The 16,619-nt window shown below is 37.8% G+C and overlaps 1 protein-coding gene across 3 annotated transcripts in view; it reads left to right on the top strand.

The window, feature by feature from the left end:
• LOC118520160 (uncharacterized) overlaps positions 1-14,550 on the top strand; it is a 33,695-nt gene extending 19,145 nt beyond the window's left edge. For 2 of the 3 annotated variants that reach the window (XR_013446398.1, XM_078068832.1), the window contains one exon: positions 10,465-11,396. Coding sequence is in view for 2 of the 3 variants with exons in the window: in XM_078068832.1 (XP_077924958.1) it covers positions 10,465-10,605 (141 nt within the window). In the remaining variant the exon portion in view is untranslated. Of the gene's footprint in view, positions 1-10,464; positions 11,397-14,092 lie in introns of those variants that run through there. The other variant, XM_078068831.1, reaches the window with a different exon arrangement.
• Positions 14,551-16,619: the final 2,069 nt, after the last annotated feature.

Consider the following 16,619-nt stretch of genomic DNA (forward strand, 5'->3'; position numbering starts at 1 on the left):
TCATATTGCCAAGAGATCACAATCTTAAGATTTATAAATCTCAAAAAATACCGAACTATTTGTAGGCCTCCAAAATACGTGCTGCGTTATTTCACACCTTTAAACATGCTGTTCCCTCTCTTTTTCCTTGCCCTCGAAAACTTCTACTCACTCATCAAAACCCAACTCAAGGATCATCTCCCCATTGCCCAGACTGAGTTTATCACTCTCTCATCTCTGCCATCCCTGCAACTTTTATTTATTGATTTATTCAACAAATATCTTTTGAGGACCTATTGTCTACCAGGCTCTATATGAAGAATTAAGAATATAATGATGAATAGTTACATACAACTCTAGCAAACAAGCCCTCAGCCTTAGTTAAATTAATACTATTTATTTGAGCAAAGCAATCCTTTACATCATTTTTATAGCAGAAAAAAGATAAGGTCACATCAGTTTATATTATCTACAAAGGAGAATCAATAAAGTAAATGATTGTCTAAGATTGCATTTGTATTTTATGAAAGTTATAACACAAGAGCTCAGATAATACTGTCCAAGCCATTTAGATTCATTCAATATTTATTAAAAAGTGTTCTTCAGGGGCCTATTATGTACAAAATAATATGTTGGTCATCTTCAGGAATAAAAGAATATAAGATGTTTGCCACAGTTTAATCTACTGCAGAAAACAGATTTATATAAACAACTGCAATATTAAGTGTGGGTTAAGTGTCACAATAGATGGATAAAGCGTAACAGCCAAACGGTGGAGAACTGACATTACATTCTTACAAAGCATTTTGAAATGGCAGTTCTAAAATTCCACAATCAATATTAACTCATTCTGTTGTATTAGGAAGCATGTACAGGGGCACCTGCTGGCTCAGTCGGAAGAGCATATGTCTCTTGATCTCAGGGTCGTGAGTTTGAGCCCCATTTTGGGTGTAGAGATTACTTAAATAAAATTTTTTTTAAGAAAAGGAAGCATGTTATAGTATTTAAATACTACATGGTCAGAGGCCATAGTTGGGAATCAAAACTATTTTCTTATGAAAATTTATTTCAAGCATATGAAAAAGTTTTCAGAATAATACATCTAATGCCCTTGTAATCATCAGCCTACTTTATCTGACCTAATATTTTGCCATATTTGATAGGGGCCTTTGTTTTTAAAAGACATATGAATAACTTCTCTGTGTACCTTTCCCAAGCCCATTCCATTCCCGCACCAGAAGAACCACTCTCATGAATTTGTATGAATCATTTGTATGCATGCTTTGATTCCTCTGGTATATATCTGTAGGTACATATGTATCTACATTCTTGGTTTGCATTTTTAACTTTATATTTGTGACTTTATAATGTACATATAATGAACTAAAACCTGAGTTTTTAGTTCAACATTATGTTTATGAAATATATTCATTTGGACACACTTAGCTCTAATTTATCAATTTAATTTCTGACAGCATATCATTACTATTTAAGTAAACAGTGTACTTATCTTTTCTCCTTTTAATAAATATTAATGTAGATTCCAACTTTATTATGAACAATACTGCCTTGAACACTCTCATTCATGTCTCTTGGTACACTTTTGCAAAACCATTTTTTTTTTTAGATTTTATTTATTTGAGAGAGAGGGAGAGCATACGCGCACAGGGGAGGGGCAGACGAAGGGACAAGCAAATTGGCCACTGATGGCAGGGCCTGACCCTGCTAGATCTTAGGGACCCCAAGATAATGACTGAGTCAACGGAAGTCAGACACCCAACTGTCTGAGCTACCCAGGCACCCTGCAAAACTATTTCTAAGACAATGATCTGTAAAGTTTTTTGATCATGCATACTTATTTGTAAAATATTCTTGAGAATGCATTTAAATATATATATCTATATTATATATTCTTCTATAATAACATTTTAATAAAGCACACAGAAAAATAGAAATTAAAAGAATGGGATGAAGATGAAATAAAATATTAGCTAATTTGGTTTTTTAAGAAGATGAAAGCTGTTCCTCTCTGATTAAGAAAAATATTAACAATAATGTATTTTAATGATAGTAATTTGTGATTAAAAGTCAGATCAGATTACAATTACTATTTATCTCTAAATATGGCAGATGGAGTACTCAAACTAGAAGCAAAAATATATCCTCTTTGCCATGTTTTTGTTGTTCACGTTTGCCTTATTGGCATAATTTTAAGTTTATTTATCTATTTAAGTAATCTCTACACTCAACGTGGGGCTCAAACTCACCCCCCTGAGATCAAGAGTTCCATGCTCTTCTGCCTAAGCCAGCTAGGCACCCCTTTATTGGTATAATTTTTAAGCCACATGTCTACTTTTTAGTTTAAACTAAATAATATGGGGCACCTGGGTGGCTCAGTCGGTTAAGCATCTGACTCTTGATTTCAGCTGAGGTCATGATCTCAGGATTGTGAAGTCGAACCCCACGTCAGACTGCTGGGCTTGGAGCCTGCTTAAGGTTCTCTCTTTCCCTCTCCCTTTGCCCCTCCCCCCCAACTGGCATGCAAGCTCTCTCTCTAAAAAAAAAAATAGTTGCCAAACGTTTGAATAGATAATGAATAAGGGAATAAAAATATGTTAAAAGAAGAACTCCTTCCTCTCCCCAGGTTATAAAGATACTCATATTGTTTCCTAAAATTTTTAAATTCTGCTCCTTAAACATGGATTTTTTTTTTAAGATTTTATTTATTTATTTGAGAGAGACAGATAGCAACAGAAATAGCAAGAAAAGGCAGGAGCAGGGAGCAAGACTTGGGGCTCAATCCCAGGACCCTGGGATCATGACCTGAGCTGAAGGCAGGTGTTTAGCCGACTAGGCCACCCAGGCACCCCTTAAACATGGATCTTTAAAACATCTGGAATTTTATTTTTGCACATAGTATGAGATAGTAATCAAAATTTTATTATTTTCTTTTCAAAAAACCGATTTGCCCAAACACCATTTATTGAATAGCTCAGCCTTTCCCATTTGGTTTGAAATGTCAACCTATCATATATCATGTTTTCATGTTTTCATTCTTTTAATTTATATATACGTATTCTATTCTACTGGTCTATTTCTTTATCCTTGGACCAGCACTATACTGTTTTAGTTACTGTGGTTTTATAAGAAGCCTTAATATCTTATAGTGCAAGATACTTTCTACTTTTGGAAAATTGTGTTGGCAAGTCTTACTTTCTCTTTCAGTGAAGTTTAGAATCTACATCTCAAGTTACACTCACACACACAAATTGTTGGGATGTTAGTTGGAATTACATTAATCGGAGGAGGATTGACATCTTTAAAATACTGTTTTCCCGCCTCTGAACATGCTGTCTCTTCATTTTTCTAGGTCTCTTTCAAAAGCTTTTTTTGATTAATAGAAACACAATCAATTTTTGCATACTGATTTTGTATCCTAAATCTTAGTGAACTTTTTCATGATAAAATTGTTTATCTATGCATTTCTTTGCATTTTCTACATTGAAATTTTATCATATATAAATAATGACTGTATTTTTTCATCCTTTCCAATATATATTTCTTTTTTAAAGATATTTTTAAGTAATTTCTACACCCAACATGGCCCTCGAACTCACAATGCCAAGATCAAGAGTCATATGCTTTACCAACTGAACCAGCTAGGTTCCCCTATTTTACTTATTTTATTTTATTTATTTATTTATTTATTTAATTTATTTTATTATTATTATTTTTTTGCTTGTCTTACTATGTTAGCTAGCAATGCCAGGAAAATGTTGAATAGAAATGTTGATATCTGAAATACTTGTTTTGTTCCCAATTTGAAATGGTTATTTCTAATGATTCCCAATTAAGTATTAAATTTACATTCAGATTTTGATACTTTTTAACAAGTTATACAACTTCCTTTCTATTCCTCATTTGCTAAGAAATTTTATCATGAAAGGGGGTTGAATTGTATCAAATGTTATTTTTACGTTGAGATAATGATTTTTCTTCTTAAACCTGTTAATATGATAAATTGCACATTAAATGTTTGTGTGTGTTGTAGGATTCAGTTTTATAATTTTACCTTTGTTGCCTCAAAAGACTGACTCTAGCAATGTATAAAAGCTGTATACTACATGCCATGTGAGGTTGTATTCTTATATAATTTTTATAGTCTATCTTGTGCCTATGGTTGGTTTAATTTCCTCATTCCTAAATTCTCTTAATTTTTTAAAATATTTTATTTATTCATTTGAGAGAGAGAGAGACAGAGAGAGCACAAGCAGGGGGAGGGGCAGAGGGAGAGGGAGAAGCAGACTCCCCGCTGAGCAGGAAGCCAGATGCGGGACTCGATCCCAGGACCTGGAGATCACAACCCGAGCCGAAGGCATACCCTCAACCATCTGAGCCACCCAGGCGCCCCAATTCTCTTAATGTTTCAATCAAGTTTTTTTTTTGTCTTTTCAAAGGACCAGATTTTGGTTTATTTATAATTCTGTTCAAAATTGATGATTGATGATTTCTAATCTTTTTGTCTCTAGTTCTTTCCAATGCCTGTAGCCACATATAAAGTTCTTTTCTGGACAATATTCTGAAACCTGGTTATTTCTTTGCTTCCTTGCCCTCATGCCTCCCTCTCAATTTAAAGACAACTACCTTGAGGCCATAAGGCTTGGATAGGTACCTTATTATACCCTTAATTTGATCTCTACTGCAGGGAAGAATCTTTTTTTTTTTAAAGATTTTTTTTATTTCTTTAGAGAGAGAAGGAGCTGGGGGAGGAGCAGAGGGAGAAGCAGACTCCCTGCTGAGCAGGGAGCTGGATGCGGGACTCGATCCCAGGACTCTGGGATCATGACCTGAGCCGAAGGCAGGTGCTTAACTGACTGAGCCACCCAGGCGCCCCAGAATCTTTTTTTTTTTTTCTAATTGTTGTATACCCAACACCTTACTAGTTCCAAAACATTTTCATCCCCAAAATGAAACCTCATACCTCATACCCATTAATCAATTATTCCCCAGCCCCTAGGAACCACTAATTTGCTTTCTGTCTCTATGGATTTACCTATTCTTGCTATCTCATATAAATGGAATCATACAGTCTATGATGTTTTGTGTCTGGCTTCTTTCATTTAGCATGATATTTTCAAGCTTCATCCATGTTATAGTATGCATCAGTAATTCATTCCTTTTTGTGGCTGAATAATATTCCATTGTATGGATATACCTCTACTTGTTTATCCATCAGTTGGTGGACATTTGGGTTATTTCTGCCTTTTGGCTATTGTGAGTAATGCTGCCCTGAACATTCGTGTACAAACTTTTGTTTGAAAACTTCTTTTCAATTCCTCTGTATGTATACATAGGAATGGAATTGCTAGGTCATATGCTAATTCCGTGTTTAACTTTTTGAGGTAACTTCCAAACTATTTTCCACAGTGGTTGAACCTAATAATGTAAGAGGGTACCCACAAGTACCCACAAGTAGTGTAAGAGGGTTCCGATTTCTCCACATACTCTCCAACACTTGTTCTTTTCCTTTTTTTTAATTATAGCCATCCTACTGGGTATGAACTAGCATTCATTTTCTTTTTCTGTTAGCATCTCATTTTGATTTGCATTTCCTCAATGATTAATGATGTTGAGCATCTTTTCACATGCTTATTGGCCATTTATAGATCTTCTTTGAAGAAAGTCTATTCAAGTCCTTTGCCCATGTTTTAATAGGTTTGGGGGGTGCAATTGAGGGAGTGTAGAATCTTAAGGGGCATTTGCCATTACACACCTTTTCAATCTCATTTCCTACTGTTTGGACCAGAAAAACATCAGCTTATCCAATGTTTCAGCACCCTCACCACTTGTACTACAGTGTTCCGCATTTCGGCACCCTCTCTATTCCTTTTTCATTTCTTCTTGCAAATCAGCCATTTGGTACCATGACAAATGCAGCCAGTAAAGAGAACTCACACCACTATCATTCTGTTTTCCAACATTTTCTTCCAAAGTGAGAGTCAATAGGCAATTTGTTTACTTTCCAAGTTGTCACAGGAGATAGTAAAACTATCAAATATTTTATTCTGAAGAGCATAGGTCTTTATCTTTCTGTGAAAGATACTGCCCTAATAGTTTCTTCACAGGTTTACCTATCCTGATGGTTAAACCAATGCCACATGTTTTAGATTCTTGTAATAACAACATCTCATCCTACTACCAATTGAAATATTAGAGAAACACTAGCTGTACCAACATACCTCGGTTTTCAGTGTTTTAACTAAATAGAGGTTTATTTCCTGGTTGTATAACAGTCCAAGACAGTTTTTCGGTGGGCATACTTTCACATGGTAATCCAGGAACCCAAGCTTTTTCCATTTTGTGACTCTGCCATTGCCTTGGGCCTCAGAGTCTTTCAATTTCAGGTGGCAGATGGTTAAACAGGGAGTGGAGGAAGCACATTTGCTTATATACACTTGAGACCCAAAGTGAACCCCATCACTTCTACTCGCAACCTATTGGTAAGAATTAGTCTTATAGCTTTGCATAAGTGCAAGAGGCAGAGAGGGACACAACATAGGGTGGGGTGAGGAGCCTAAGAAATGTGGCCTGCGATTGGAGAGTCTCTTGCTAGCAACAATTCTACATTATGGAAGGGGAACTCAAGTCTTCAGGGGATATTTGGCTGTCTTTGTCCCATCTGCACTAAAGGGAATTCTAAAAGTTTTTTGGTAGTTAGAAAATTACCTCAGAGGAAAAGTCTGAATTTCAGCAAAAAATTAAAGAGCAAAGAAAGTGGTAAAGGTATAAGTAACATTAAATGAATATTTACTGCAGTACAAGTGGTGAGAAGTGGTTGGATTCTGGATACTCTGAAGGTGGGGCAAATTGGAATTGCCGACAGATTGTGTAATGAGAAAGAGTTAAGGAAGACTCCAAAGTTTTGAGCTTAGTTAACAGGAAGGATGTAAATTCAGTACAGTTCCATTGCTCTCCTCATGTAAGCCCAGAGCTTAGCCTGCTATGCCTATGAGCAGTGAAACCCCAAGCCCTGGACAACAGAAGCCAACATTCTCACCCTCCCAAATACAGAGGAGCTGCACTATAAGTGCAATTTTTCACTGCTTTCCTAGGTTCCTGCACCAGCCCTTACTCTTACTTTCTTCCAAATTCAGGTATGAATTTAAGTTTGCTTGTTATATTTTATCTAGCACTTCTGAGTAGTAATAGTGGCAGGAGGGTTACAGGGTTCCCTAATCCACCATATTGCTAGATCTATTAATTTTTATTAAATTATATGTCTTTTTTTTTTTCAGATTTTATTTATTCATTTGAGAGAGCGTGCACAAGCAGGGGGAGAGGCCGAAGGAGAGGGAGAAGCAGACCCCCCACTGAGCAGGGAGCCCAGGACCTGGAGATCATGACCTGAGCCAAAGGCAGACACTTAACCATCTGAGCCACCCAGGTGTCCCAGATTATATATCTGTCTTATGAGGAAAGTGGCATCATCTAAATACCATGAAAATATGGCAAAAAAAAATTTTTAAGAGGTTTTATTTCACTTTACTGCCTTACCTTCCAAACAAATTTCACTTTTATGCATACATGATTACATGAAGAAAAAATGACTTCCTCTTTGAAGCCAGTTGAATAGAAGCAGCTCAATAAAATATATTTGATTGAAGTATTTTAGTTTTTCTCACAATATTTTCACACAGATAACACATAATCATTCTCACTAAAACCTCAATTTTTTGCCTAGTAAAATTAGTTCTCTCTTTTCCCTTGGTCTTTATGTAAAAGACTCTACTGAATGTTCTTAGGAAGCACATTTGGCTTTTTAATAAAAACTAGGCCAATAAGCTTTCTCTCAGTCAGCCTACAGGTAGATATGGGTCATGGATTATAATTGGGCAGATTAAACAGGTACATTTATCTTGGTATACTCTCAAAACTCTAATAAAATGATAGGTAAAGCAATAATTAGGAATTTTAATGTATAAAACACTAGGATAAAAAACAAGAGAGGGGCGCCTGGGTGGCTCAGTCAATTAAGCTTCTCTTGATTTCAGCTCAGGTCATGGTCTCAGGGTGGTGGGATTGAGCCCTGCGACAGACTCCACTCTGCTGGGAGTTTGCTTGGGATTCTTTCCCTATCTCTCTCCCTCTGCCCCTCCCCGCGCTCACACTCTCTAAGATGAAATAAATAAGTTAAAATAAAAAAAGAGAAAAGACAACAGGTAAGAAATGTCAACAATTTTGGAAGCTACAAAATGGAGTACGAGTACTTGTTAGCCTCAGTAGAGCAGAAAACTCAAAACATAAGTTTGTAGCAGAAGACATTAAGATGCAAGCCGATCTGGGCCATAGACTTGGAAAGGATCAGAAATTGGAGATATAGGGGCGCCTGGGTGGCTCAGTCGTTGGGCGTCTGCCTTCGGCTCAGGTCATGATCCTAGTGTCCTGGGATCGAGCCCCGCATCAGGCTCCCTGCTCGGCGGGAAACCTGCTTCTCCCTCTCCCACTCCCCCTGCTTGTGTTCCCTCTCTTGCTGTGTCTCTCTCAAATAAATAAAATCTTTGAAAAAAAAAAAAAAAGAAATTGGAGATACATGGTACTTGTAAAAGTAGGCATGCAGTATAAGTCTAGGAAGAAGAGACTGGGTATAAAGTCTTTAAAAGGAACATGTTACCTGTAGAGCCCTTTCCCTACTTTTTACAGCCATGTTGCTTCCTCTCCTTATCCCTGACAAAGGATAATAAATGTTATTATCTAAAGACAATAGATCAGGGGCGCCTGGGTGGCTCAGTCATTAGGCATCTGCCTTCGGCTCAGGTCATGATCCCAGGGTCCTGGGATCGAGCCCCGCATCAGGCTCTCTGCTCGGCGGGGGGCCTGCTTCTCCCTCTCCCACTCCCCCTGCTTGTGTTCCCTCTCTCGCTGTGTCTCTGTCAAATAAATAAAATCTTTAAAAAATAATGAATTAATTAATTAAAAAAATAAAGACAATAGATCAGAGAGGCTCTAAACTCAGACACCAGGTGCGGTTGAGGCCAGAGTGACCAGCATATTAAAATCAGATGGATTAAGTGAAAAGTCTTACCCTGAATATCTATATTTTGACTACGGTGACCACTCCAACATCTGTCTACAGAGAAATAACAGTAATACATCCCTGAAACAAGAATAAAAAGCTATATGAAAGCTTATTCATAGAAAAGAGATATTTTGGAAATTAAAACCATAGTAAAAATTTAAAATTCAATGGACTTATTCTAATATAAAGTTGAGATATTCTCTCAGAAAGGAGAGCAAAAAGAGAGAGAGGACAGATAAGGAAGACAGTGACTCAGTCTAAGAGATCCAACATATGAATAACAGGAGTTTCAGAAAAAGAACACGAAGGCATCAAAGGAAAGAAAATCAGAGTCATACAAGAAACATTCCTAGAACTAAGTAACATGAGTTTCCAGATTGAATGAACAAAACAAGGACCATAGCAGGGCATGTAATCCTGAAATTAAAGAACATCAAAAAGGAAGAGAGATTTTAAATGTTTTCAGAGAGAGAAAAAACAAAGGCTTGGCAATTAGAATAGCACCACATTTCTCAATAGCAACATACAGGTGCTAAAGAGAAACAGAAGAATGTTCTATGTTAAGCACTGTTGATAATATAGCAGTGAGTGAAACATACCAAAACCCCTGCCTTCATGGAGCTTACATTCTCGACAAACAAAAAGTAAAATTTACATAACGTGGAGCACCTGGGTGACTCAGTCGGTAAGCATCCAACTCTTGATTTCAGTTCAGGTCATGATCTTAGGGTCATGGTATCGAGCCCCATGTCAGGCTCCACACTGAAAGCAGAGCCTGCTTAAGATTCTCTCTCCCTCTCTTAAAAAAAAAAAAAAAAATTAAATAATGCTAGGTAAGAGATAAGTACTTCAGAGAAAAATAATGGGGAGTATTATTTTTCTGGGATGGAGATGGGGGTAGCAATTTTTTTAATTAATTTTTTTTAGAGAGAGTCCGGGGGGGGCAGAGGGAGAGGGAGCAGGAGAATCTCAAGCAGACTCCGTGCTGAGCACAGAGCCCGACGTGGGGCTTCATTTCATGACCCTGAGATCATGACCTGAGCTGAAATCAAGAGTCGGTTGCTTAACCAACTGAGCTACCCAGGCTCCCCATGGGGGGTAGCAATTTTAAATAGGGTTGTAAGGGATTTAAGTAAAATCAAGTGAAGATGAGGAAGCTGAAGCGCAAAGAGTTAGTAACTTGGTCAAGGTTATGGAGTTAATAAAACTAATAAAAGTACAGCTGAACACAGGAAGGCACCTGGAATCTTGGTGCATATTATAAAAGCTGTTCAGACTTATTGAGACTCTGGGATTGGTCAAAACCAAGCTAAATCTGTTCTTTTAGACAGCTCTGAGAAGTATTGGGGTGTGCCCATTAATCGAGATACAGAAAGAAAACATTACATTTGTGTTTATTTTTATTTCAGGCCAAAGAATCCCAAAAAACAAGAAAGATTCTTAGGAGGAGAATATGGTGGAAACACTTCAGAAAGATCATAATCCTCACTGTGGTAATTCTCCTTTCAATTATCATCATTCTTTTAAGTACAAATGTAATACCAACCTAACCCTTTTTCTCCCCATGCCCAGCAGTTACCAATAAATGGTTATGTGTAAACATAGAATTCCACAACCAACAATTATGAAAGCATTCTCTGGTGGTAAGAAGACTGGAGGAAGAGGGGGTTGGACATTTTTCCTCGTCCCTTCAGTGTGCCTTATTGACTCTTGTCCTTGTACCTCTTCCATTTCTGTAATCCCATTTGTTTTTTCCCACTGCTCCAGCTACTTCCCCAGCCTCTCTTCCCTTTGTTAAGATTAAGAGCACAAACCATGGAATCAGACCACTGAAGTTTTAACTCCACTCGGCCACATACCAGCTAGGTGACTTTGGACAAGTTATTTAACCTGTGCCCCTGTCTCCTCATCTGTAAAATGGAGCTAATAATAATACTGCATAGAACTATATCTAACACACAGTAAGTGCTATCTAAGTGTTAACTATTACTTAATAGGAAAAAATTATTGCATTTGTGACATTGATTAAATCTCTATTATCTTGCTCCTTAGAAGAAAAATGACTGTGAACTTATAATTCCCTTAGAAATAGGAGTCTTAACATGAGTACACAGTACAGAAATAGACATTCACCTCTTCTATTCTTTCATTTGAAATGACAACTCAAGCCATTGTTTTATACTAGACACTTCATTGTGTAAAAAATTTTAAATTAGGAAGCTGTATTATTTCCCTAATAAATCACTGGTCCTATTTTACCACCCTAACAGCCTTTTTTTTTTTCCACATGATACACTTCATCCAGTAACCTCAAATCACTAAGATTTCTAATAACTAAAGCATCCAACTTTGCAGTTGTTAACAAGGCTTCATGAGTTCCTTCGGCTCAGGTCATGATCCTAGGGTCCTGGGATGGAGACCCCCGCATCCGGCTCCCTGCTCGGTAGGGAGCCTGCTTCTCCCTCTCCCTCTGTCTGATGCTCCCCCTACTTGTGCTCGCTGTCAAATAAAATCTTAAAAAGAAAAAATCATTTAAAGGGGTGGCTGGGTGGCTTAGTTGGTTAAGCATCTGCATTCAGCTCAGGTCATGATCTTGGGGTCCTAGGATCAAGCCCCATATCAGGCTCTGCTTCTCCCTTTCCCTCTGCCCCACCCAGTGCTCTCTCTCCTCTCAGATAAATAATCTTTTAAAAAAATAAAATTAAAGGGGCGCCTAGGTGGCTCAGTTAGTTAAGCGACTGCCTTCGGCTCAGGTCATGATCCTGGGAGTCCCAGGATCGAGTCTTCCATCAGGCTCCCTGCTCAGCAGAGAGTCTGCTTCTCCGTCTGACCCTCCCCCCTCTCATGTGCTCTCTTTCTCTCTCTCAAATAAAATCTTTAAAAAATTAAAATTAAAAATAAAATAAAATTTAGTGATCCATAGGGAAGAATAAAAGAACAGGGGTTCCTGTCTGCTAGATAACTCATTTTAATTCTGATAATGATCAAGTATCCACGTTTTTTTTTTATTTATTTGACAGAGAGAGCACAAGCAGGGGAAGTGGCAGGTAGATGGGAGAGGGAGAAGCAGACCCCCAGCCAAGCAAGGAGCCTGACACAGGGCTCCATCCCAGGGCCCCAGGATCATGACCTGCACCGAAGGCAGACGTTTAACTGAGCCACCCAGGCGCCCCTCAAGTATCAGCATTTTAATTAGGCACCAAGCTTGTTCCTCCAGCACAGTATCACCTTTCCATTCACACAAAATACTTTTTAAAAGATTTTAAATGTTAGAAACTTTGGAGTTTGTGTAATTTATATCCAAGGGAAAAAAATAGGTGATATATTGAGTATGTACTCTGACATAATGTACTAAGTGCTTTGAGCAAGGAGTGCATTAATTTTACAATGACATAAAGAGGTAAAAACTATTAAGTATAATGTAAAGCACAAAGAACAGTTGCTATGTAAATGTTCATAGTATCTTTATTTTGCAGATGAGAAAATAGCCAAGCTAAATGACATGTTCAGGGTCACCTAGCTAGAAAGCTGAAAATTTTATTCAAGTACTGGCTGTGGTATATATGAAACCCGTATCTTTAATTCAAAGTATATTATCGACGCCTTAATTGTGGGCCAGATAAAACACAAGACATGAGTATTTTTGCTTTTTGTAGGTTGGTAGATTGTTCTGGGAAGGGTGGGGAGAGACAGGAATGTGAGAAGAGGAATTGTCATGTATTTTGCTGCTGTTATTTTTGAGGACTATATAAATGTGTCTCCTAACATTCCTGTGATTTATAGTTATGTATAAAACAATGTATTTGTGGGGTGCCTGGGTGGCTCAGTCGGTTAAGTGTCTGCCTTCAGCTTAGGTCATGATCTCAGGGTCCTGGGATGGAGCCACGAGTCAGGGAGCCTGCTTCTCCCTCTACCTCTGCTCCTCCCCCCACTGATGCATGCTCTCTCAAATAAATGAAATCTTTAATATATACATTTCCTGATTGCAAGTGAGTACTAGCATATTTATTGCTAGAAGACATGAACTTAAGGATCACCTAATCTACCCCCTCCCCAATTTTACATATTAGGATGCCAACACCCAGGAGCCTAAAAAATGAAGAACATGTGACAAGCTCCTCTCCACTTGTAGCACACTTAAATAAAGCACAGGCTATCACCCTGGTTCCAGGCAGTTAAGTTCCACATAATGCCTGTTTTCCTAAGCAGTCTTAGAACTTAAGAGTTAGGAAGAAGAAAAGCACTTGTTTAATAAGGAGCGTTTACCTGCTATTTGTACTACCTTTGTCAGAAAATACCTGAGTAGAAAGAGACAAATATTAAGGCAATCTTAGACTTTTCATTTAATTCTGCATTCAAATATTGTTCAGCTCCTACTCTGCACCAAAACAATTCTAAAACATTAGGATTTATTGTAAGTCACCACATTGATAGAGACAACTGATGTTTGAGAAATTAGTGGCTATATACAGAAGTATAAGAAATGGACCTAATCCCAAAGGAAGCTTACATTACAGTTGAGGCAAGACCAATAAAAATCAAACACATTAAAACAACAATTTCTACTTAAGTGGTACACTGCATGGCAGACAATAAATTCAAGATAATGGTCAACACCAGCTCCAGTCACTGAGGAAGATTTCATGGGTCGTAAGTGGGATAGTAATTGAATCTTACTAGAAATTGAATTTATCTCAATAGGTAAAGGCAGTCAACAGTTAAGTTACATGATTGAGCACTTAATATGTGCCAATAGCTGTTTAAGTACTTTATAGAGATTTTTTTTTTTTTAAGATTTTATTTGACAGAGAGACACAGCGAGAGAGGGAACACAAGCAGGGGGAGTGGGAGAGGGAGAAGCAGGCTTCCCGCGGAGCAGGAGCCTGATGCGGGGCTCGATCCCAGGACCCTGCGATCATGACCTGAGCCGAAGGCCGACGCTTAACGACTGAGCCACCCAGGCGCCCCTTTAGAGAGATTCTTAAATTTAATTCTCACAACAACCCTGAAGTAGGGACTATTATTTCCATTTTACAGTTAAGAAAACTGTAGGACAAGCAGTGTCACTTGCCTGATTCCACTGGGCTAGTAAAAGGAAACAGGATCAACAAATGAAGACACCACTTGCTGTGGGGGTGCAGGGGGACTACACCAAGACACTCATCCATCAAATGGCCTGCAGCAGCGCTCAGCCTGTGGTTCTCTTCGTTTCCCACACTCTCTAGGGTGCTTCTATTTACTCCCCTGACATTGCCTTCTCCAGCAAATAACCTCTTCTGAATTCCAAACCGTTTTCCAACTCTCTACTGGATACCCCCACTTGGATATCATGCAAACACCTTAAATTTTAAATCCCAAAACTCAACTATTCTTCCTCCTTTCCCCACAAAAACGCTTATGTGATCTTATTTCTTATCTCTATAAAGGGTATCACGCTATTCTGTAATCCAGACTGTTTTAGCCTACTTTCTGCTCATCTCAGGAAGCCCAGAAGAGTTATAGAAGCAAATGTGGGGAGTCCTAGCAGATGCCCAGGCAAACTTTAAAAAGGGCACTCATCCCATCATGGTGGACAGCTGTGTCTATCCCAAGACTGGTCATATACTCCTCATAACTGCCCAGCACATATAGGTGTTAATACTTGATACCTTTTCATATACATGATTTCCGAAACTCTTCAACAGTCATAGCAATAAATATGAAGCTTTGGTTTTCAACCCTAAATCATCAGATTTACCTAAGTAATATAGATCCCTGGGATCTACCGCCTGAAGAATCAACTTAAGGCTGGGATATGGCCTCAAAGTGTGTGCTTAATCTCACAATAAAGCTGAGAACCACTAACCCCAAGCACTTTCACATGCCTATCATAACACCCATACCTGAGGAAGACAGAATTTTCAGTTGAAAAACTGATGCTTGGAGAAGTTAAATTTTATTTGCCCAACATCACAGGGCAACTGACAGAGCTGGACCTCAGAAACATTCATTTGAAATCATTGATTCCACTCAATATATTAAACTAGAAATTGTTTTAAGTCTGCGAGATAGAATGTCTCACACATTTTAATAAATCTGAAAAAGGATTATTTTAACTTGTTTTAAAATTTATTATCTCATTACAGAATCACGGCAGAGATTAAAATAACAAAGCCCATTATTTAATTTGGCCTGATTTTTAGAACAAAAAGGCAAATCACAAGCTGGTTATAGACAGGTCATCTGTGGCGGAGCAGACCTGCTCGACACCACACCATGACCTGCCATAATGGCAACCTCTCTTTTGGCAGGCCAGGAATAAGACTTGACCCATATTCCTCAAAAAGTTCTCAAGGGACACCTAGGAAATGGAATAGTGAAACAATGCTTTGTTAGGCTTCCTCTGTATTTACACTGAGTATGAACACCTTGGCTAACATTAGTGCTACTTTACACATCTAACTCAATTTGCCATCCTCTGAAAAATATACACGTCTGCATATATAGTAGATGCCTACCAGCACTTTCAGTGGCCTCACATTTGACAGCAAACCCAGTAGAGGCCAGAGAGACTGAACATCTCCATAAAGAATCTTCCTACTCTCACTATTCTTCCTCATGAACATTCTGGAGAAAACTCGAAATTACCTTTTTGTTCCATTAAATTCAGTGACTCTTCAACTTAAAACACTATTTGACCCTTATGCCTACTCTAACTTTCAAAAGAATCCCAACATTTAACATTGTTATGACATTTTAAACATGACAGTTGTCTTACCTTTTCAACTAAGAAAATAAGACTTGTTATTCCAAGGTATTCACCCAAGAGGGGAAAGCTTAAATTTAAAAAAAGAAAAGAAAAAGACAGTGCAAAAAATGCATGAGTGCTTTAAGAGTTTAATTGTAAGACAAGTGCACTACATTATAATTTGAACATAATCTTCCAGAAAAGAAAATTTAGTGCAAATTAAAACCCCACTAAAGCCCCCTATAAACTTAATATGAAGACTAAAAATAGGCTTCTAGAAATGGAAACACTTGGTTCTAACAGAATTTGCTGGGGAAGGTCTTGAAAATGTTAAGTGGTACAGAGAACATCATGTTAGTTTAAAATCAAGTCAACCAAGTACTAAAAAAAGACATGCTGATAGGTCTTAATACATAAAACTAATTGACTAGTAGTAGCATGCTTTATATATCAATGATTGTAGAAGCAGAGTACAACAAATTTCTGAGCATTTCAAAGTTTTATTGCCTTAGCCAATTTAACTATACTGTAATAGAGCCATCTTCCAATTTTTTTTTAAAGGGTTCCACTTCATCAGTGAGATTGGCAAGTGTCTTCTAAAATCTGATTAATCCCTGTGTAACCCAAGGCCATCCATACAACCAAAAAAAGGGCAATTATAGAATTCTTTTTCTCGAGTACTTATTCCAACCATAGCTTCCATGACATGTTAAATGTCGCTTTTAGGTAATGGCATTAACAGACCTCTTAAGTTTCTTCCAATATTTTATTTCTGAGAGAAATAAAAGATCCAGAAAAGTAACCTTGCATTCAGATTCTAAAGTGCAAACAGAATAT

The sequence above is a fragment of the Halichoerus grypus genome, chromosome 3 (genome assembly GCF_964656455.1).
Source record: "Halichoerus grypus chromosome 3, mHalGry1.hap1.1, whole genome shotgun sequence".
NCBI lineage: Eukaryota > Metazoa > Chordata > Mammalia > Carnivora > Phocidae > Halichoerus > Halichoerus grypus.